The following is a 14,944-nucleotide window of genomic DNA, read 5'->3' on the forward strand; positions in this document are numbered from 1 at the left end:
CTGGGAGCAGGATGGACGCCCCCCTCCTAGTTTCCAGCCTCCCAGCATCTGGCACCGGCTGAGGTCCAGGGTGAAGAAGAGGTGGGCCTGCGGGGACCCAGACCTCAGCGCCGGGTCCCAGCGACTCGGCGGCCGGCAGGGAGGCGTCGAGAACCGGCCGCGGCCGGCCACCTGCGCCCTTCCCGGACCCCGAGGCCTGGGCCGACCGCCGCCCCCCTCCCTCTCTTCCCAGGCCCGATAGGCCCGCGGCGCCCGGCGAGGAGAGAACCCCGTCACCGTGCAGGGCGGACCGGGGCCGCCGCGCTCCGGGGGAAAGTTGCAGCCCCTCGGTCTCGGCCCCGCCGCCACACCCCACTTCCAGCCCTGGGCCCGCTCCCCGCGCCTCACCAGGTCGTAGTCCTCCTCATCATCGCACATGAAATCATCCTCCATGTCAGACATCTTGGCCGGAGGGGGGGAGGGGAGGAGGAGAAATTAGAGACAGCCTCCTCCCACAGTCCTCCGCGGCCCAGGAGCGTCACTCCTGGTTCTCCCCGCCTTCCGGTTTCTCCGAGGGAAGATATGCGCATTCCGGAACCAAAGAGCTCGCTCTTGAGACAATTTACACGGCGCCCAAAAGGAGCGCACAGTTCGCTCTTCCTGCGCGACAGTTGGTGCTTTAGCAACTAAGCATAGCAACTGGGAAATCGGGCGCTGCGGGTCCCGTCTGAGGGGCTTCGGAAACCTTCTAGCAGATTCCAGCGTCCTAAGTGAGGCAACAGTCTCTTTCCTTGCCTGGGACTCTGGAACCGTCTCTTTCTAATGAAACATGCCCGTCCTATATGACAGGTAGTGTGCCTATACCATCGTTATCTGTGTATTTTTATTCCAAACCTTACGCTGGGTGTATTTACAGCAACACAATTTTCACGTAATTTTATAATTGTAGCTGACAAAAAAATTTGTGGGTATCCCAATTTAGGTATGCATGAATCAGTTACTCAATTATTTAATGAATCGAACGGGTATTAACTACTTTCAGGATCAAATTATAGTAACCGTTGATGACAAGCTTTTTAAAAATGTGTTATATAAAACCATTAGAGTTCAGAATGAAAAATTTAAAATAAGGCAAACCCTGGGTTCTGTTTTGTATATTTGTTTATTTTTTTAATTTTTTTAATTTTTTTGCTTTTTCAAGACAGGGTTTCTCTGTGGTTTTGGAGCCTGTCCTGTAACTAGCTCTTGTAGACCAGGCTGGCCTTGAACTCACAGAGATCCACCTGCCTCTGCCTCCCAAGTGCTGGGATTAAAGGCGTGCGCCACCACCGCCCGGCCTATTTGTTTATTTTTTGACATAACCCTCCAAATTCTGTACACTTCATTCCACAAATGCTATAGTTATAAAATGGATATAATCTTAGGAATTTTGCCCGATTGTGTATCTGAACAGATCAGCTCAACACACCCAAACCTCCAGAGGTAAAGAACTTTTATCTTCATCTGGTCCAGCTGGTGTTGAGCACAGTTTAGCATTAACATTCACGCCATCGTGTTGAATCCTCAAATCCCCAGCTTGGGTGTGCTCCAGTAACTTCTGATATTACCAGTTTTCATCTGAATCCCCTGGGGAACAGGATCATTTTGTTTTTGTTTCTAGGCCAGGAATGACTTGGTTCTGAAAATCTTGTGAGAAGACACGTCAAGAAACAGGCATGACAGTGATTGTGTTACTTCTATATTGAACGTACTGTGAACAAATTTATTGCTATACTTTCAGAATGTTACAAAAATGAGTCTTCAAACAATTTTGCTTTGAATATCGTTAACATTGCTTTCTTTCTTTCTGTTGTATCTTTTGAACTGAGGAGAGAACTCAGCCTTGTGTCAGGTAGATGCTCCATTACTGAACGACTCCTCTAGCCTGACACTTGTTACCACACTAGGCCTGACCTGTCCCAGGAATTAGGAAAATTAGGAAAATATTGCAAGAAGAAATTTCTGCCTAGTTTACAAAAGTAACCATCCTTTTGGTCCTGGTTTTTCTAACAATAGTATCCCCCTACCTGTAACCACATAGTTTTCTAATAGCCTTTTCCTCTTAACATTTTATCATGAGGAATTCCAGATTTAAAATACATTTGAAAGGATGGAGTAGTGGACACAAATATACCAATTATCAGCCTTAATGTTGTGTATTTCGTAGGTCAACTGAAGGATGCATCTAAAACAACACATTATTGTACAGCTATGTGCATTGCCTAAAATTGAGGACATTCTCTTATGCAAACACAGCATAATCATTACAAAGTAGACCGATAACCCTCTGATAGCATTTAATTTCCAGTCTTTGCTCAAAATTCCTCTACTGAATATAAACATTTGGGTTTGGAATGTCCTTTAATCATCTTAGAAACAAAAATTTTCCAAAAGTACTGCATGAATCTGTACATGTGATTTTAGAACAAAGCAAAGCTTTTCAATAAGTGTGTTTGTTGACTGAGTGTCCACCCCAGTATGTTGGGACAGGTCAGGCCCATGTGGTGACTGACTGTCCACCCCAGTGCACTGGGACAGGTCAGGCCTAGTGTGGTAACTGACTGTCCATTCCAGTGCATTGGGACGGGTCAGGCCTAGTGTGTTGACTGACTGTCTATTCCAGTGCATTGGGACGGGTCAGGCCTAGTGTGGTGACTGACTGTCTATTCCAGTGCATTGGGACGGGTCAGGCCTAGTGTGGTGACTGACTGTCTATTCCAGTGCATTGGGACGGGTCAGGCCTAGTGTGGTGACTGACTGTCCATCCCAGTGCATTGGGACGGGTCAGGCCTAGTGTGGTGACTGAGTGTCCATTCCAGTGCATTGGGACGGGTCAGGCCTACTGTGGTGACTGAGTGTCCATTCCAGTGCATTGGGACGGGTCAGGCCTAGTGTGGTGACTGAGTGTCCATTCCAGTGCATTGGGACGGGTCAGGCCTACTGTGGTGACTGAGTGTCCACCCAGTGCATTGGGACGGGTCAGGCCTAGTGTGGTGACTGAGTGTACATTCCAGTGCATTGGGACGGGTCAGGCCTACTGTGGTGACCGACTGTCCACCCCAGTGCATTGGGACGGGTCAGGCCTACTGTGGTGACTGACTGTCCACCCCAGTGCATTGGGACAGGTCAGGCCTAGTGTGGTAACTGACTGTCCATTCCAGTGCATTGGGACGGGTCAGGCCTAGTGTGTTGACTGACTGTCTATTCCAGTGCATTGGGATGGGTCAGGCCTAGTGTGGTGACTGAGTGTCCATTCCAGTGCATTGGGACGGGTCAGGCCTAGTGTGGTGACTGACTGTCCACCCCAGTGCATTGGGACGGGTCAGGCCCAGTGTGGTGACTGAGTGTCCATTCCAGTGCATTGGGACGGGTTAGGCCTACTGTGGTGACTGAGTGTCCACTCCAGTGCATTGGGACGGGTCAGGCCTACTGTGGTGACTGAGTGTCCATTCCAGTGCATTGGGACGGGTCAGGCCTAGTGTGGTGACTGAGTGTCCACCCCAGTGCATTGGGACGGGTCAGGCCTACTGTGGTGACTGAGTGTCCACCCCAGTGCATTGGGACGGGTCAGGCCCAGTGTGGTGACTGAGTGTCCACCCCAGTGCACTGGGACGGGTCAGGCCTACTGTGGTGACTGAGTGTCCATTCCAGTGCATTGGGACGGGTCAGGCCTACTGTGGTGACTGACTGTCCACTCAGTGCATTGGGACGGGTCAGGCCCAGTGTGGTGACTGACTGTCCATTCCAGTGCATTGGGACGGGTCAGGCCTAGTGTGGTGACTGAGTGTCCACCCAGTGCATTGGGACAGGTCAGGCCCAGTGTGGTGACTGAGTGTCCACCCCAGTGCATTGGGACGGGTCAGGCCTACTGTGGTGACTGACTGTCCACCCAGTGCATTGGGACAGGTCAGGCCCAGTGTGGTGACTGAGTGTCCATTCCAGTGCATTGGGACGGGTCAGGCCTACTGTGGTGACTGAGTGTCCATTCCAGTGCATTGGGACGGGTCAGGCCTACTGTGGTGACTGAGTGTCCATTCCAGTGCATTGGGACGGGTCAGGCCTACTGTGGTGACTGACTGTCCACTCAGTGCATTGGGACGGGTCAGGCCCAGTGTGGTGACTGACTGTCCACCCAGTGCATTGGGATGGGTCAGGCCTAGTGTGGTGACTGAGTGTCCACCCAGTGCATTGGGACGGGTCAGGCCCAGTGTGGTGACTGACTGTCCATTCCAGTGCATTGGGACTGGTCAGGCCTTAGGCGCCTCCTGATAGCACAGGAGTCCATAGCACTCACTGCTCTGAGAGCTTAGGGTGATAAATCAGTTACTCTACCAGTGCCTATCCTTTTCCCAAATCTCAAGACAGTTAAGAGTTTTATTCGTGCATAATTTTTAAATACAAATGATAGGACAGTGATTATTTGCTATGCTAATTGTTTACATTTATAAAATGGCATGCCGATTTACAGTGCATTTATCTGCATAATTTGCCATTTTTTATTGTAATGCCTTACTCATATAATGAGAAAAGATGAGTAATTTGATACCTAGAAATACAAAGAAAATGGCAACTAAAATTTGAGCTTTGCATTTCCTTGGTGACACTCAGGTTTATTAAGCCCAATCTGACAACTTGACAAGTGCTATTATTAGATATTTTATTCAGTAATAAGTAATTGATCATTTTTTAAATGGGTTGCTCTTGTTTAATGTAGATGTTATGTTTTAAGTTTTTAATTTTATTTTTATTAAGAATCTAATTTTTTATTTTAAATTATGTGTATGTGTCTGCACATGAGTGTGCAGATGTCAGAGGTATTGGGTCTCCCAAGATTTGGAAGTCATAGGTACCTCTTTGTCATGAACACTGGGTCCTCTCCAACAGCAGCAAATGCTCCTAACCACTGAGCCTTTTCCACCGTCCCTTAAACTTTGTTTTAATTGTGTGCCTGTGTATGGTGTGTCTGTTGAATTTGTCTGGGGCATCTGTGCGGGGTCAGTTGTCTCCTCCACCTTTACATGTTCCCAGGGACTGAACTCTGCTAGTCAGGCTTTTGAGACAAGAGCCTTTACCCACTGACCATCTCATTGGCCCCCAGATATTTTTATTTTTATTTATTTTTTATCCGTACTGTTGACTATTTTCATAATTATTTTATTGCTTTATAAATAATTCCCCAAATATTTTTAAAACATATTTATTGAGGTGTAATTTATCTGTGTTATAGAAAGTTAAGCTGGCTTTTTAAAATCTATGTTGTTGCTTGCATCAGTTGGTTGTTTGAATTTATTGCCGTATGTTCTTTTTTTGAATCTCCCATAATTATCTTCTTATTAATGGATATGTGGGGTTTTTTAGCTCGTGGTTAATATAAATAAAATTGCTGTGAACATTTGTGTGCATGTTATTGTGTGAGCATGTTTCATTTCTCCTGAGTAATGTGGTAGACTGATTCCAAGATGGCCTGTCATCCATGCCTTCTGATAGTTCTCTATTCCTTGAGTGTGGTAGGCTATGACTTGCTCCTAATCAAATGATGGAGAGAAGTTGACAAACATATTCATATGTACATTGTCACACTAAACAAGATCAAGTCTTCCTAGCAGCAGACACTTGTACTGTGCTGTCTTCAAGAAGCTCAAGTGCTGAAGTTGGTGTGATGGTTAAGCTTCATTGGCTGTTTGTTTTTCAAGAGAGGGTTTCTCTCTGAGCCCTGGAACTTGCTCTGTAGACCATGCTGACCTCAAACTCAGAGGTCTTCCTTCCTCTGCCTCCTGAATGCTGGGACGAAAGGTTTTCCCCACATGCCTGGCTGGTTAAGGTTTATTGTCAAGTGAACACAATCTGGACTCGGTTAGAAAACAAGCATCTGGATATGCCTGGGGGGGGGCTATCTACATTAGCCATGTTCTCTTGGGTGTGAATCCTTCCCCAGTTGAGCCTCTTTGAAACAGAAGATCCATCTAAGGTACGCCCTTACTTTTGAGTGACAGAAATTGTGAGATAGTAAGTATGTATTACTTATTATTACATATTACTAAATTTGTGGTAATGAAGTTATAAAGCAGTGGATACGTACAAATAAATCTACAAGTGCTGGTTGGATCATACCAGAAGTGTATATTCAACTTTGTAAGAAATTCTCAAACTTTTCCTGGATAGTTCTACTTTTTAGCCTACCTAGTGGCAATGCCCTAGTTGTCTGTCTTGCCACCATTTAGTATGAGCTAGCCTAGTTAAATTTTAGCTGCTTTGTCAAGAGCATTGAGCATTTTAGTGGCTTTGGTTTGCACTTACTTTAGGCAGATGCCGTGCGTGCGTGTGTGCGTGTGTTTCTGTGTAACTGTACTTGACAGTTTTCTAGCACATTGTCTATAAACTTTTGAATGTGACAACAATGACGAAAGTTACCAGTGTCGAGCTTGAGAGCCCTCATCCTCATTACACTTTCTGGACAGATGGATATGTCGTTCCGTATTCCTCTGGCCCTAATCCCTTTATTGAGACTGGGATCACATGTTTGGAGTCCCCATCTCCTTCATGGCAAATTCTCGGGTTTCTTGGAGTGTCCAGGGGCATGATTCATGAAACCCACTCTGTGGATGCGTTTGTTGATGTATTCTAAGGTCACCTCCTCGTTGATGGCATGTCCCCTCTTTGTAGGAGTCATTCTTTCAGGCCTGAGTTGGAAGGACTCGTTTTATTTCTTTAGTGAAAAACCTCTTCAATTTTTTTACAAGGTTGTTTATCTTATTACCCTTGCATGGCAAGGATTATTTTTACTTTTTTGTGTTGTGTCTAAGAAAGCTTTGCTACACTTTAGGACACTATTTGCTGACTTGTTTAACAGCAGGGTATAGGGGTCAGCTGGTAATATCTTATTGGAACAGATGCCTGCTGCCAAGCTTGATGACCTGAGTTCAATTCTTGGGACTCACATGGTGGAGGAAAGAACTGACACCCGTAAGTTGTTCTATGACTTCTGTGCCCATGCACACACACACTATATAAATTTAATTTAAAAGGTACAAGGTATCAATTTCTCTTGTGAAGGTAATGTAAACATCTCCTGTCTCTCTTCCCAGATAAGGAGAACTGGCATGCAGTCTTCATAAGCACACTGTTCTAAACCTTAGAGATTTTCATGCATAAGTTTTATACAGGAAAAAGCTACTGAAAGTGGCAATTGAAGGACTGATGCCGTCACTCTCTCTCCACATGACTGACGGGATGTTTTCTGTTCCAGCCTTCACTGCCCCGTGTGATTGTCGGCCAAATAAACCTTTTCTTCCCTGTGTTGCTTTTTTGTCAGGGCATTTTTATCACAGCCACAAAAAAGTAAGGCAGTACCCATGCGCAGTGTGACCTTAGATGTCTAGCTTCAACTGTCAGCCATTCACCCAGTCCCGCCTGTGTATTGAAAACTAATTGCCAGGCTTTGTGCCAGGTGCTGAGGACACCCATCCTGCCCTCAAGTTGCTTACAGGGGTAGGGATGGCGAGGCAGCCACTAGACAGACAATACATTCATGAGAAAATAAATATGCAGGGCAACTTTTTACAGTTCTAAACAGTGATAGGATACATGTGGATGGTATGCTTGTGATAGGTTCCCTGGGATTCCCCTAGGCAAAAGAAAAGTAGGGGGGAGCTGGATACTGAATGAAAACATGAAGACATGATTGCTCCCAGGTATGGGTTGAGGAGAAGGTTTATTGTGGAGGGAGCAAACAGCCAGAGGCATCTGGGAAGGTCCATACCGAACATGGCCATGGGGGCAGGTTGGGGGAAGCAAGAGAGGAAGAGAGAGGGAGCAAAGACAATATTTGGGTACCCAGAGACCAGGACCCTTAGTCAAAATGGCTGAGGTTATATAGGGGTCAGAGGCTGGGGAAAAGAAGCCCAGCCCCTGGGCTGGAGAATTTGGGGTAAGGAGCTGGGTGAGAAGTGCTGGGAGAAGCCAGGGGTACTGAGTGAGACTTGTCCCAGGTGTCTTTGAGACCTAACAGATACTAAAGGGTTCTCTCTCCACACTAGTGGTGTTCAGTGAAGACCCACCTGAGTAAGTGCAAAGATATTTACATCTATTTTACGTTGCTTCCTTTGGAAATAAATTTAAGTAAGCAATAGGTGAACATTTCATGGTCACTGGGACGATTTGCCGGACATTAAGGAAGAAAAACCCCAACTTAAAAAATAAAAAGGAAGCCTGAGAGAGATCAGAAGACCAAAGTGTGTGAGGGCCCCCAAGTTCTAACGCTGTACTCAACCACATCAGGGAACAGAAAAACCTGGTCAGTCGGTCTTGACGTTGTGTCGCCCCTGTGAGCCTAGCGCGAGGTAGAGGCTGCACTTGACAGCTGTGCCGGGAGCTGGGAAGGAGGAGCTGGGGGCGGGACAGCCTGGAAGGGGGCCGCTTCTGCAGACCTGCAGGATTTCCGCCGAAGTCCCGGAAGAAAGCCACTTCTGCCGCCTGTATCTTGTGATCCTCAGCTGTGCTGCACTTCTGGAAACTGCAGAGGGATCTAGCAAATATGGCTGCGGAGGAACCCACCACGCGACGAGTCCTGGTGGCCGAACATCCCAGGTGGGGGAGAGGCGTGGCCTGGGATTCCGGGCTGGAAAGGCGCGCACCGCGCTCTTTGCTTTTGGCAGCTTCTTTTGAGTTACCGTCTTTTCTTTCTTTCTTTCTTTCTTTTTTTTTTTTTTTTTGTCCCAGAAGGCAGACAGAATCCTTAGAATTCTAGACGCTGCCAGGGCTTGTGTGTGTTGCTTCACACAGAGGCTTTTGCCCTTTCTTGCCGAAGGAGTCAGTAAAAATGCCCAAACCTACCAGGAACTGCTCGTTATCTTGCCCGCCAAGTGATACTGCTTTTCCATGTTTCCGCCCTCACAGTCGTTTTTGAGTCTGCATCACTGACAAACCCGAGAATCTCGGAACTGTCATCAAGGAACTAATTTGTTGTCAGTTTCTAGCTACAGGGTTACAGTTCCTTTCGATGTCTAGTGGAGGGACTTAGTAATTACAGATACTTTGTAGAAATACTTCGTTCTGATTTCTGGGGCTGAAATCTGACAGACTTCTCTCATCTGCTGTTTTGTTAGCCCAACGGCTTCTCTGAGGTTGACTGCTTTTGAATTTAACTCCTCCCTCCTCCCATTCTGTTTATGTCGATGAGGTAGTGTTTTCCTATGGCTTAAAACTGTTCATTCCTGTGCAAGTCAGCAAACAATGTATCTTTAGTTGCCAGGATAAAACATACCGTACTCTAGAGTCAAAACAGTTTGGATTACTTTCAGTCTGTGTACGGGCCACTGAATGGTTTAAGACTCTCTGAGATCATTTTATGGTGTGGTTGTTTTTACATATTCAGCAAAGGAGCACACATTATGAGAGACGTGTGTCAGGTGACTCCTGTATAATTGTGGAAAGAAACCCACCCCTCTGTAGTATAATCTGTGCGAAACATGTCTACAAATAAACTCCAAATATGATTTTCTTTTTGAGCCAAGGTTTTACTATGTAGTTCTGGCTGTCCTTGAACTCCATAAGTACACCAACCTGGCTTCTAATTTAGAAAGATGTGCCTGCCTCTGCCTAGGGTTAAATATGTGTGCCACCTTGCCCAGCCTATTGTACATGATTTTTTTGTTGTTGTTTTTTTTCGAGACAGGGTTTCTCTGTAGCTTTGGAGTCTGTCCTGGAACTAGCTCTTGTAGACCAGGCTGGTCTTGAACTCACAGAGATCCGCCTGTCTCTGCCTCCCGAGTGCTGGGATTAAAGGCGTGCGCCACCACCGCCTGGCTTCCTGATCTTTGTTTAAGATTCCTCTTCAATTTAACAGGAAACCAGATCCTATGAGTAAAGACACAGGCAACCACATTATATGTTTTAGTAAGATAATTTCTTTTTCCTTCTTTTTATTTTTCTTTTTGGTTTTTCAAGACAAGGTTTCTCTCTGTTTATCCCTGGTTGTCCTGGAACTCTCTCTGTAGACCAGGCTAGCCTTGAACTCTAAGAGATCTACCTGCCTCTGCCTCCCTAGTACTGGTATTAAAGGTGTGCACCACCATCACCTGGCTTTTTATTCTCTCTCGGTAAAAAGCAAATCTGAGGAGTCTTGAGTTGTAGCTCAGTGGTAGCATACCTCCCTAGCATGCACAAGTCCCTGCATTTGATTTTCAGCATTAAAAAATGCAGGCAGAGAGCTGAGTACAGTCTATCTTCATTTGACTCATGTTTTTTGTCTCTCCCATAAAACGTCCAGTTTCACGTGTAGCTTTCTTTGTGTTGATATCTCTTTTCTTTAGGACTAAATTTAATTTGTTAGGATGGCAAGGCATAATGGAAACTGCCTGTAATTCCAGCAACTGGAGGGAAAGGTAGGAGGTCACCACAAATTGAAAGCTTACCTGGACTAAGTGAGCTCTGTGCCCTGTTCTAGTTACTTTTCTATTGCTGTGAAGAGACACGATGTTCCAGTGAAATGATTGAAGAAAAGTTTATTTGGGGCTTATGGTTTCGAGCATGAGTCCATGGCCTTCATGGTGGGGAACATGGTGACAGGCGGGTACTGGAGCAATGCGAGGCAGGGGGAGCTAACTGAATGGGGGAACTGCAACAAGTCCACACCTCCTAATCCTTCCTGAACAGTTCTACCAACAAACAGGAACCTATGGGAGTCATTCAAACTACCACATCCCCCCAAAATCTGGGGAGGTAACTCAGCCGTGGAATGCTTGCCTCATTCATGAAACTCCCAGAACTGTATTAACCCCTATGATGGCATATCTTTGTAATCCCAGCATCTGGGACAAAGGGAGAGATGGGAGAATCAGAAATTCAAGCTTATCCTTGTCCAGCCTGGGCTACACGAAACTTTTCCTAAAGTAACCATAAAACAAATGAATGAAAACTGCTAGATTATTATTTCTTGTAATAACTTTACTGATTTTGCATACTGTATAATCCATCCATTTTAAAAGTTTGCTTAATGAATGAAAGTGCTTCTGTGCAAGCATGGCCACCTGAAGTCAGTACCAATAGCTCATTCAGTGGGAATGAAGACACTGACTCCTAAAAGCTGTCTTCTGACCTTCATGCATGTGCCGTGGCATTCATGTGCCCTTGAAAACACACAATTAAATTTTGCTTTTCTTCACACAAAAATACATATCACCCCTTACATCTTACCTTTCCATTCTTGAGCAACCACTAATCTATTTTTTCTTTTTCCTTTCAGATTTGTTCATTTTGGACATCTCAAATAAAATGTTTTTTTCCTTATCTTTCTATTCCTCTTTTTGTTCTCTCTCTCTCTCTCTCTCTCTCTCTCTCTCTTTTATTGAGACATGTTCTTTCTATGTAATGCTAGCTGTCTAGGAACTTGCTACATACACCAGGCTTGAACTCACTGAGCTCCTTGCCTTTGTCTCTTGAGTGCTGGGAATAGGGCGTGGGTACCACCTCTAACTGCTTCTTTCCCCCAGTGTGCTTTCAGCCGTGTTGTAGCATAATCAGCGTGCCGTTCTGCTATTCGATCATATGGACATAGTGTATTTTAGGATTAGTTCAACATTTTGGCTCTTGCAAACAATACTGTGCTATGATGACGCTCTGTGATTTTTAGGTTTCTTATTTTCTCATCTCCATTGATCTGGTGACCCTGACCCCTGTAATACTGAAAATGGAGAATATTTAGAAGACTATGATTTGAAACCTAAAATCTTGTAGTTCTTCCTTCCTTCCTACCTACCTACCTTCCTTCCTTCCTTGCTTTCTATTTTTTGAGACAGGATTTCTCTGTGTAACACTCCTGGCTGTCTTGAAACTTACTCTGTAGACCAGAATGGCCTTGAACTGAGCTTTTGGCCTGTGTGTATATATGTGCACAATGGACATACCTGGTGCCTGTAGAAGTCAGAAGAAGACCCTCTGAACTAGAGTTACAGATGGTTGTGAGCTTCCATGTGGGTGCTAGAATTGAACCTGGGTCTTCTGGAAGAGCAGCAAGTGCTTTTAATTGCTGTGCTATCCTTCCAGTCTTGGAAAAGCTTTAATGAGAATACTTCTGATACTTTGCCATCAAATATGAAGTTTAATGTTTCTGGTAAAAATACTTTTTATTCAATTAAAGACATTTCCTTATTTTCTAGCACATTAAGGATTAAAATGTTTTTATTAGCATACTTTAATTATAAATAATAATTTTCTTATGACATTTTCATACACCTACATAATGTATATTTTGATCATGCTCATCTTCTCTCTGTTACCCTTTGTTGAGCCTTCCTATTCCCACTCTGTTCCCACTGTAGCACTATTGTATGCACACCCAGACTTAGATCTTCCTGGTTGGTCAGTGCGGTCATCCACAGGGTCCGTAGCTGAGTAAGAAGACTGTCAACCGCAGTTGTCCCCCAGCAGCTTGCATAGCACCCACGGGGGCTGGCCAAAGCTAATCAACAAGGAGAAAGTTTTCAGGTCACTTCTGTCTTGATCTTTCTATGCCCTGCACCAGGGCGTACGATGTCTTCAGTAATAAGGTCTTACCCTGCAGTTCTGATGGGGAACAAACAGAAGCTGTAGAAGCCTGTGTTGCTTGGAGGTCTCAGGGGCCTCTGTGACCGCCAGCTCCTAGGGAGTTAACCGGCTCCTGGCAATGGAATTGTCACTCAGTAAACCTATGGTTTCTTGGAGTAGTTTTGTCCACGCATGTAGGGTACTTTAAAAAATATATTTTATTACTAATTATGTAATCACATAGACATGGGCTTCATTAGGATTTATTAGAGGCATTGAAGACAGTGGTAATTTAGTGTTTCATTGGGTGAGGTTAGTGATAACTTTAGTGTTGTGTGCCTGCCTGCTCTGCTCCACTTTCCCAGATGACTCTAACTTAGGCCAGTGTGATGAAAAACTAACCACCTCCAGCCCCATCCTCTCTTGCCTCTCTCTTTCCTCCATCCTTTCTTATTGTTTTCTCCCATCTTTACTTCAGTCATAGGTAAAGTTTGATAGTCTATGTTCTCTAGCTATAGTGAAAATTACTTCTTGTGAAGTTTTATGTGTTCTTGTTCTAGAGGTGTAGAGAGAATCAGATTCAAGTAGTCATTTTGTCTACATTCACCTTATGTTCCAGTTAATGTTTGTTTTTCATTTTTAATTTTTGCTTTTTCCATGCTGGAGACCAAACCCTTTCATATATTGAGTCAAACCCCCAAACCCAGTGCCTGCTCTGTTCCAGGGAGAATGAATGTTAGAGGAGCCTGAGACTGATTCCTGCCGGGGTCTCTGTTGTAATCCAGAGCTGCTATGGATGAGTGGACCTGAGTATCACATGTATAACAAAATATGGGACCTTGGGGCTGGAGAGATGGCTCAGCGGTTAAGAGCATTGCCTGCTCTTCCAAAGGTCCTGAGTTCAATTCCCAGCAACCACATGGTGGCTCACAACCATCTGTAATGAGATCTGGCGCCCTCTTCTGGCCTGCAGGCACACATGGAAGCAGAATATTGTATACATAATAAATAAATATTTAAAAAAAAAAAACAAAATATGGGACCTTATTTGTACCAAACAATGGGAACAGGATTTAAACTCTCCCAAACCTATTATCGACTTCGAGAACTTGGACCAGAGGATATAAATGCATGAGACAGATAGCATCGGACACTGAGTTACTGAGTCACAGTGTCGTGGAGACAAAAGGCATGCAGGTGCAGAGATGAGGAGGTTCACAGAGGCCAAGGGCCTGCAGAGTAAGAAGAGGGAAATGGTGATGGTATCTTTGGAGGGATGAGAGAATGGGCCAGGAAGAGCAAGAGCCAAACACACCAATGGAAACAGAATTTCTGGCTACTTTCAGACTTCCAGGAGGTCATCTTGAATCTCTTCCAACAGTGATGTCTGCATGACTCTACTCGGTCATTGTGATATTTTTACTCTTGGAATATGTGTGTGTGTACGCGTGCGTGTGTGTACACATGTGTGTATGTATGTATTTCTGTTTCTTGCAACAAATTAATTTCTAATAGCAATCATTCAGCTTTTGAACATGATGATCCCTAGTAAATGTTTATTGTACTACTCAAAGATTTGGGATGATTTGACAATGACGAATGATTAAATCAACTATAATAATTTTGGATCTGAGTGGTACCCAAGAGGAATGTTTAGCTTAAATTCTCCAGTTTTAGAGAACAGGAAAACTATTTGCTAAACTTTTACAGTAGTTACAGACTGCACTAGACTAGAACTGTGACTCCTGTTAGCACTCTGACTATCAATGCCTGTGTGGGCTGAGGGTGCAGCTCCTGGGACTCAGGCTTTCTTTGGTCCACAGGATGTACCTTTATTTGGACTTGATTCTTTGCAGATCTGAGAAGGAAAACCAAAGAGGTACAGCCCTGAAGGGAGAATGCCTGTGACAACTGGGGCAGAAATTGGAGGAATGTGGCTATAAGCCAAGAACACTAAGGCCCAAGAGCTACCACCAGAGGGAAGAGGCTGGAAGGCTCGTGCAGGCCTCATAGGCTGTGGCCCTGCTGACCCAGATTTCGTGCTGCTTCTTTACTAGAAAGATGTTCTTCCAGCTGGGCAGTGGTGGTGCACACCTTTAATCCCAGCACTCGGGGTGGGGGCACAGCAGAGACAGACAAATCTCTGTGAGTTCAAAGCCAGCCTGGTTTATAGAGCAAGTTCCAGGACAGCCAGGGCTATATGGAGAAACCCTGTCTTGACACCGCCACCCCCCAATGTTCTTCCTTCATTGGAAAAAGTATGGTTAGATTCTTTATAATGGAAGGAAAGAGTGTTTTCTATTAGCTACATCAATTTGACCTTCGACGTTCTGCGGTGTGTGTGCGTGTGTGTGTGTGTGTGTGTGTGTGTGTGTGCATGTGTGTGTATGCGTGTGTGTGTGCG

General features: G+C 45.0%; 2 protein-coding genes across 7 annotated transcripts in view; one reads left to right on the top strand and one right to left on the bottom strand.

The window, feature by feature from the left end:
* Positions 1-521, bottom strand: part of Cops2 (COP9 signalosome subunit 2) — a 29,117-nt gene extending 28,596 nt beyond the window's left edge. For both annotated transcript variants that reach the window (XM_041679062.1, XM_041679061.1), the window contains exon 1: positions 388-521. In XM_041679062.1, coding sequence (XP_041534996.1) covers positions 388-441 — 54 coding nt within the window. In that variant the 5' untranslated portion in view covers positions 442-521. The remainder of the gene's footprint in view (positions 1-387) is intronic.
* Positions 522-657: 136 nt separating this feature from the next.
* Galk2 (galactokinase 2) overlaps positions 658-14,944 on the top strand; it is a 127,003-nt gene continuing 112,716 nt past the window's right edge. The window contains exon 1 of one of the 5 annotated variants that reach the window (XM_041678868.1): positions 658-828. In XM_041678868.1, the coding sequence (XP_041534802.1) occupies positions 809-828 (20 nt within the window). In that variant the 5' untranslated portion in view covers positions 658-808. Of the gene's footprint in view, positions 829-8,447; positions 8,605-14,944 lie in introns of those variants that run through there. The other 4 variants (XM_041678869.1, XM_041678867.1, XM_041678865.1 and 1 more) reach the window with 4 other exon arrangements.

This window comes from Microtus oregoni, unplaced genomic scaffold (assembly GCF_018167655.1).
Source record: "Microtus oregoni isolate MIOR12 unplaced genomic scaffold, Mior012 000031F_ref0000149, whole genome shotgun sequence".
In the NCBI taxonomy this organism is placed as follows: Eukaryota; Metazoa; Chordata; class Mammalia; order Rodentia; family Cricetidae; genus Microtus; species Microtus oregoni.